Below are 7,653 nucleotides of genomic sequence, written 5' to 3' on the forward strand. Positions count from 1 at the left end.
CTTGAAAATGTTTTCGGTCCTGCTTAGATTTACAGTTATTTGTGCCTGAGGGCCCCCTCTTCCTGGATTGCAACCCCCTTGAGGTCAGGGAGCCCTTCTTACTCCAGTATCCCCAAGTCCTTGTGCAGTGTCACGGCTCCCTAAGCGCTGGCTTGAGACTGTCTTTGCGGAGTTCCTGAGGCACTCACAGAACACTCTTCTGCAGAGCTCCAGTGTGGCCAGTCTGTGTCCTTTGCGGGTGGATGTGACCATAGAAAAATACAAAAATTCATTCTAAGCCAAGTTTGGTGAATGAATTGAGCAATGCAAATTCGGTCCTATAAATCAGTTTGTAAGACTGGTTTCTTGCGTGGCTCCTGAGCCAGGTCTAGCTGCCATTCCTGTAGAAGCTTTCCAAAAATTCTTCTGTGTGGGGTTTTAGGTGAGGAGTGCGGAGTCCGTAGCGGAGGCGGATTTCCCGGCTCTGGACTGGGCCGGGAGGACGGCGGGGCTGCAATGCCGAGATTGGCCACCAGAGGGGGGATGTGTTCCAGACCCCAGGGGAGCTTCCGCGACTGCTCCCAGAACTTTGTATTTATAAAGACCGGCGGCGGCCCAAGCAGCTGCAGTTCCCATCTCAGTCAGCATCTAGAACGGCCGCTGGTGCCTCCACAGAACACCTCCTGAGCGCTGCCTGTGGCTGACTGAGGCGAGGCACCAACAACACAGGGACTCCCCAACCACAGGCCCGACTCAGGCCCCAGGGTTGAGTCTTGCCTCCTGCCCTGAGCCTCCTGGAGAAGTGACCCCTGAGACAAGTGACTGAGCACCGGGGCAGCCTCTTTCTATGCCTCCGTCTGGCTTTGGCTGGCTGTGGGGACGAGCTGTGCGGGGCTGCCTGGGTCTCAGTGCAGTGACAGCGGCCAGCTCTTCGGTCACCATGGCGAATCCCGGGAACTGAGCAGACCCGCGCTTCTGCGGCCTCCGCGGGCGGCGCTCAGGTGAGTCTTGGCACTAACTCTGTCCTGGCACCTGAGCCTAGTCTCCCAGAGGCAGGGTCCCCCAGCTGTGGGGGACCTGGATGTGGCCGTTGGAGCAGGGCGCTGCGTGCAGGCATCTCAGGATGTGCAGCCCGAGGTCGCAGGGGCAGGTGGGAAGGTTCCAGCTGTGGGCCTGTGGGGATGCAGCCTGTGTGAGACTGGATTTGCAGGCGCCATTGCTTTAGTGGCAACTCTGCCTGGTCGGTGTCACATCTTGGAGCCTATGGCGGGAGCCGACTGTGCGGCTAAGTGTGTGAAGCGTGTGTGCATTGTGCGTGCCACTGGTGGGACGTGTGAAGGAAGAGCTTAACATCTGCACCTTCCCAGCTTCGGGTTCTGATTTAGGGGAACTGTTAGCGGAGAGGGCCCCCTGATTTTTACTTGGTTTCGGTGCCATTCAAAGAGAAGATGCGAGCCCAGCAGAGTCAGATGCTGGAACCCAGACACCCTGTCTCTGCAGCAACAGGTGAGGTTCATGCCACCTTCAGCAGGAAGAATCGATCGAACCCTTCTGCTCCCCAAGAGTGACTTGCCCCGAAGGGTCCAGATTTCGCTCTGGTCCGTATTCGTGATTGTTGTTTGCAAAGGGAACCCCAAAGAGCACTGTTTTGGGGCCTGACTGGCAGGAGGGAAGCCTCAGGAACTTAGAGACCGTGCCCCTCTCCCCTCACTAACTACTTGGCAGGATCAGAAGATGCCAGGGTTGGGGGTGTGGGGGGGGGGTGTTTCTCTCCGGACTCCCAGCTCCAACTTGCTGTGGACCCTTGCTCGTAAAGCCCTTCCCTGTGCACTATTCCACCGGAGGCTAGAAATAGCTGAGTGGCTGGCAGATGCGCTTCTCCCCTTCCCAGAGGTGATGACCTGAGGCTGAACGAGCTCAGCGGATTGGGCCAGGTTCCCGAGGAGTAGGAAGGGACTCCAGGACAGGACCCCGTATCCTCTGAGCACCCCGCCCACCCCACCCAGACCTGATGGGGTGAAGCTATGGATGTCTATGGAGCATCACGACATCCCTAAGAGGACAGTAAGGTGTCCTGTCCCTGGGGGAGGAAGGCCCCATCCTTTGACTTGAAACACAAAATTCCAAGCTCCTCGAGATTTCTCCTTATGTCACTTTGGCATCCACACCCTGCTCCTGTTTCTACTATCCTGGTCCCCTCCCTTCCTGCTCTCAGATCCTTTCCTTGGCCCCAGGGCTCCCACTGACCCTCTTCACTGCCTGGTTTGGAACCCCGAAAGGTGGCTCCTGAGAGGGACAAATACATGCTTTCTGGACGAAACAGCCCTGTGGCTGGGTCCGTGCCCTGGGTGGGACGCCTTTCCCTGGTGCCTCACCCTTGCCTGACATCATTGGCTCTTGCCTCTTGGGGCCTGGATTGGCTTATCTTTAAAGCGGGAGCAACACACTGATGCTCCCTGACCCCCTAACAGGGGCCAGGGAGGGGAGCGGAGAGATCCCAGATGACAACGGGGCATGAGCACACGCAAGGCGTACACATCGTCTCTATTATCACCACACTTGGCAGTGAGTTTGCACCTTGCTTGAGAGCACAAACTTGGCCCCAAAGGCAGTAAGACCAATGATCGAAGGGTTCAAATTCCTGTCCCTCATTTCCCAAGAAAGAAAAATAGCTCAAAATAAAACCTGCGGCAGATAGAACATTCTTAGGTTTCCTTCCCAAGTAACAAACATTAGCAGAGCTGGCCGAACACTTCCAATCTCATCTCACTCACATCTGGCCTCTGCTCGGCCCGGGGCCTCTCTTCTCAACAGGCTCCCCAGGGCTCCTGCTCCACCAGCCCAGGGGTGGGGAGGAGGGTAGAGAAGGGGCCGCCCTATAGACGGATTCCAGATAAGGAGCCATGCATTCCAACTGTGGTCCAGGGGCTGATCAGCAGAGGGGAAGGTGGAAATGAAGATGGGGCTATCCTGGCCCAAGCTCATCTCCATACCCCCACCGCCAGCATGGCAGCACCCCACCGAGCAGACCTCTGGGCAGCAGCGCCTGTTGCCTTTGGCAGAGAGAGGATTATCGCTTGCAGAGGAGACACTGGCCTCCTGCTTTGCAGCTCCCCAGGCCAGAGGGAGGGGTGCAGCACTTCGTGCTTATGAAACAAGGGAGGGTCCCCTGCAGCTTAGCAGCAGCAGCGGAGTCGCTCAGGGGGCTCCACCTAGAGGCTCACTGTGGGTGGAGAACTTGGATGGAGCACCGGTGTTGGGAGGTTAGCAAGCCGGACATTACTGCAGCACATAGAAGCTGGGTGGGAGAGGTTTGGGGGCTCCAGGGAACCCCTGGGGCAGGGAGGGGAGATCCTGGCAGAGCTGCGAGCTTCCGCTACCCCCGTCTCCTGCAGGCTGGAAGAAAAGGCCCACAGAGGCTGTGAACACCCTGCCCGCCCGTGCGTGCATGTGCGCATGTGCACACCCCGTGCTGCCCATGCGGCATCTCCTTACTTGAAGAAGCCCCTGTCCGTCCTTCCTGGGCCATAGGAAGGACAGTTGTATGGCAGCTGGCCCGCCCTGAAGTCAGAGGTCTCTGGAGACAAACGTCAAGCCATGAAAATAAGGGGTTTAGGTTTGACTCTGCCTGCCAGAGCGGTTCAGCCAGGCTCCTCTTTGATTATCCGTGTTTACTGACACGATGCCGATGCCTCCTGTCCCACTGCCTCCAAAGAGGAACCGACTGGCTGCTCCCTTCAGGCATTGTGCCCCCCCCCCCCCCCCCTCCTAGGCCCCGTTCTCTTTTTTTTTTTTTTTTTTTAAGATTTTATTTATTTACTTGACAGAGAGAGATCACAAGTAGGCAGAGAGGCAGGCAGAGAGAGAGGAGGAAGCAGGCTCCCTGCTGAGCAGAGAGCCCAATGCGGGACTCGATCCCAGGACCCTGAGATCATGACCTGAGCCGAAGGCAGTGGCTTAACCCACTGAGCCACCCAGGCGCCCCCCTGTCATCTTTTCTCAAGCAATAGACCCCTGGCTCCGCTCTCTGGGTCTCAGAGTTGAATTTGCTCCACACCAGTCCTGGGACCCATTCATCCTTCCAGCAGCTTTTATCTTCCAAAGAATTTGCTCTTAAAAATGGATTTTTGGTTCAATATCCAGAGAGTCCAAGAGCATCAGGACCAAAGGTCAAGCTAAACTTATGGCTGGAACAGAGCTGAAATTAGAAAGTAATTTGTCAAATCACTGAGCATATATGGAAAAAAAAGAGAGTAGCAAGTGTTTTATGTTAAATAAACACTTTTTAATTTGGCTCCTAGAGTAGGTTTTTCTTATTACACAAAGAATGCAAACATGTTGTAGAAAACCCAGAATATCCAGCAAACAAAAATAAGCACAAAATCCGCACAATCCCCACCAGAGTCTTCTGATACAGAACAACCCGGAACATCTCCAAATACAATCTTTCTTGTCACCTACTCAGGACACGTGTATATATTACAAAATGGGATGGCATTGTATACACTCTGGAAATGGTGCTGTTTACTTCAAATCGGATGCCATTCTCCAGAGTCAATGGGTACATTCCTAGAACACCATGGGGTAGCCTCTGAGCCCCAGTGACCTGGCTTCAGGAGCCCATGCAGACTCTGGCCCCTCCCCGGGTCTCAGGCTGCTCAGGTCTTAGTGTCCGGGGGACTCCACCAAGGCTGCCTGCTCCTCGGGCTTGCCTGGGAGACGAATCCCTGCTGCGGTCCCACTGTAGCAGCTCCAGCACCCCAAAGTGGGAGCAGCACTCCAGCTCCTTTGGAACATGCCAGACTGGTCACACATTTGCAGCACAGAGCAGGAGCCAAGTCTCTCTAATGTGCTCAAATTTCCAGAGGCTAGGAGATCACTCCACTGGGGTCAAGAGGCCCCTCCAGGCCCTACCGAGCATGGCCCTCAGGGCCCCTCTGGCTCAGGTTCTGGCCCCAACCAAGGGCTGTTGAGACAAATGGATGGATCCAGTGATCAGAAAGGTCCAAAGGGCCTCGGCCTTCCCAAGCACCGAGGAAGCTGGCGGAGACTTGGGATCCCGAGGACCTGGTAGATGGTACCCGAACATGAGGGACTACTGGTGTTCAGGCTCAGAATCTTGGGGATGGGTGGTGCCTTGTTCAGTGTGTTCATTTCTGTCTGCCTATAGTTTATTCTCTCTCTCCCCGCCCCCTTCCTCCCTCTCCTCTCCCTTCGCTGTCCTTCCTGCTGCTGCTGCAGATCAGAATGGAGAACAAAGCCATGTACCTGCACACGGTGAGCGACCGGGACACCAGCTCCATCTTTGAGGAGCCCTTTGACGGCAGGAGCCTGTCCAAGCTAAACCTGTGTGAGGACGGTGAGTGCATCTGGCTTCGTCTTACACTGCAAGCCCTGCCCTGCCCCCATACCCAAACCTGTCATTGCTCCAGGGCAGCAATGACTCCCCCCACCCCCACAAGTCTAATACTTCCTATGTGGAAATTCATGCTTTGAAATGTCTTTTAATTGACACATCTCTACATATCTTTGTGACCTGCAAGATGTGTATCCATTTCACAGGTGAGCTGGTGGGGCTGGAGTTTAAGGATCGTAGAGGCTGTCAGTAACAGAGGCATTCCAGCATTGAGTCTCCTGACTCCTAGGGCAGGCTTTTTGCCTCTTTGGCTTCCTCTCCTCTGAGTGGGTCAGGTTGGGGTCAGGCAAAGGCTTCTGAGCTAGCAAGCCCAGACCTCAGGTGAGGAGCCCCCAGTCCATTTCTCAAAGCATCTGTGAGGAGAGAGCATACCTCGTCAAGGTGCTCAGCCTCCCTCTAGGTCTGAGGCTCCAGATCAGGCCCGCAGGAGGGAGTTCCCCATGCAGTGACCCACTGCATCTGTGGGAAATGGTTATTTGCTAAAACTGAAAATTCAAAGGATGCTTCCTCCAAAGAAGCCCAAAGCACCTTGCCAGCTGATGGAATCCTGTATACCCAGGACCAAGCTTGACACTTAGTAGGTGCTGAATAAATGCTTGCTACATCAATAGACACACTCCTTTTTGCGGTGAGCACAGGGGAGGACAGCATTGTTCCCACTTCAAAGCTAAATAGAATGAAGTTTACAGAAGAGTCTCATAGAGACTTATGGCCAATTAGGTAGAGATAAGCTGTCATAGAGTTCTCCAGAGAAATGGAACCAAGGGGATATATATGTATATACAAAGTTTTATTATGAGGAATTGGCTTACATGATTATGGAAGCTGAGGAGCCTCACGATCTCCAACTTCAGACTGGAGACCCAGGAAAGTGGGCCGTATAATTTGATCTGTGTCAGAAGGCCCGAGAACCAGAGGAGCGAATGGTGTAAACTGCAGTTTGAGGGCTGGAGAAGATGAGAGGCTATGTCCCAACTCTGTGGGCAGGCAGGAGGCAAAAAGCAAATTGCTCTGCCTTTTGCTCTCTAAAGGCCCTCCACTGATTGGATGCGGCCCACTCCCACTGGGGAGGGCAATCTGCTCTACTGAGCCCACCAAGTCAAATGCTAATCTCATCTGGGAACACCCAGAAATGATGTTTCACCTGGCCCCTGTAACCAGTCGAGCTGACAGGAATTAACCACTATGCAGGCCTTTATTCAAGGCTCTTTCAAACACCATGTTTTCTCTCCACTCTGCTAGCTGCCTTTGTCTCAAAATTACTCAAAGACAGAAACACCTCCCCATCCTGCTGTAACCGTGTCTCCTCCTAAAAGGCACCAAGTGCTGGAAGGGAAGATGGGTAGCTCAGAGATGCAGGGATCAGGGACAGTCTCAGCAGGGAGAGGAGACAAGCTTTGGGCTCATGACCGATAAGCCCCCACAGCCTGGCCTAGTAAACTGCCCACCACTGTAGCTCTTCTTCTGAATTCCATTCAACAAACATATTTTGAGGATCTTCAATGTGTCAAGCCACGGGTCGGGTGCCAAGGATGCTCTAAAGCAAAATCGAACCATCCTTGCCCTCCAAGGGCTATGATCTCAGCAGAAGGGACTGGCCTGGGGACAACTACCCATAACATAAAGTAGGCAAAAATATGTGTCAGCATGGTAGTCCCCCCCTTTATCTGTGGTTTTGCTCTCCACAGTCTGTTGTCCACACCAAACTGTGGTCTGGAAGCAGATGACCCTCCTTCTGACCTTTTATCAGAAGGCCAGTCACCACCTAATGCCATCACGGTGCCTTATGTCATTCACCTCACTTCATCTCATCACATAGCCATTTTAGCCTCATCACAAGAAGATAGGTGAGTGCAGTGTAATAAGATATACTGATGGAGAAAGAGAGACCACATTCAAATAACTTATTACAGCATACTGTTATGAACATTCCATTTATTATTATTGCTGTGAATCTCCTGCTATGCCTGACCTGGAAATTAAACTTTATCACAGTGTGTGTATATAGGAAAAAAACAGACTACATACAGGGTTTGGTACCCTTGGTGGTTTTGGGCATCCACTGGGAGTCTCGGGAGTATCCCCTATGGATAAGGAGGGCACTTGGGTACTGAAGTTAGGAGAGGTCTTTCCAGAAAAGGCTTTAAAGACTGAACACAATTTTGTAATAGAAGAGGAGGGTGGGGAAGGGAGCCACCAGCTGTGTCACATCAAGCCAGGTCAGTGTTTCTGTCAGGTTCCTGTCTTCTGGGAAGGCC

At 53.4% G+C, this 7,653-nt stretch overlaps 1 protein-coding gene and 1 long non-coding RNA gene across 3 annotated transcripts in view; one reads left to right on the forward strand and one right to left on the reverse strand.

Annotated features, from left to right (window-relative positions):
- The first annotated feature begins 593 nt into the window (after positions 1-593).
- The window catches only part of SCARA5 (scavenger receptor class A member 5), a 119,485-nt gene continuing 112,425 nt past the window's right edge, over positions 594-7,653 (forward strand). For both annotated transcript variants that reach the window (XM_059393496.1, XM_059393505.1), the window contains exons 1-2: positions 594-980; positions 5,221-5,338. In XM_059393496.1, coding sequence (XP_059249479.1) covers positions 5,227-5,338 — 112 coding nt within the window. In that variant the 5' untranslated portion in view covers positions 594-980; positions 5,221-5,226. The remainder of the gene's footprint in view (positions 981-5,220; positions 5,339-7,653) is intronic.
- Positions 3,890-7,653, reverse strand: part of LOC132013569 (uncharacterized) — a 6,045-nt gene continuing 2,281 nt past the window's right edge. Inside the window, exon 3 of the long non-coding RNA XR_009403036.1 lies at positions 3,890-4,177. This is a non-coding gene — a long non-coding RNA (uncharacterized LOC132013569). The remainder of the gene's footprint in view (positions 4,178-7,653) is intronic.

Source organism: Mustela nigripes, chromosome 1, assembly GCF_022355385.1.
Source record: "Mustela nigripes isolate SB6536 chromosome 1, MUSNIG.SB6536, whole genome shotgun sequence".
NCBI lineage: Eukaryota > Metazoa > Chordata > Mammalia > Carnivora > Mustelidae > Mustela > Mustela nigripes.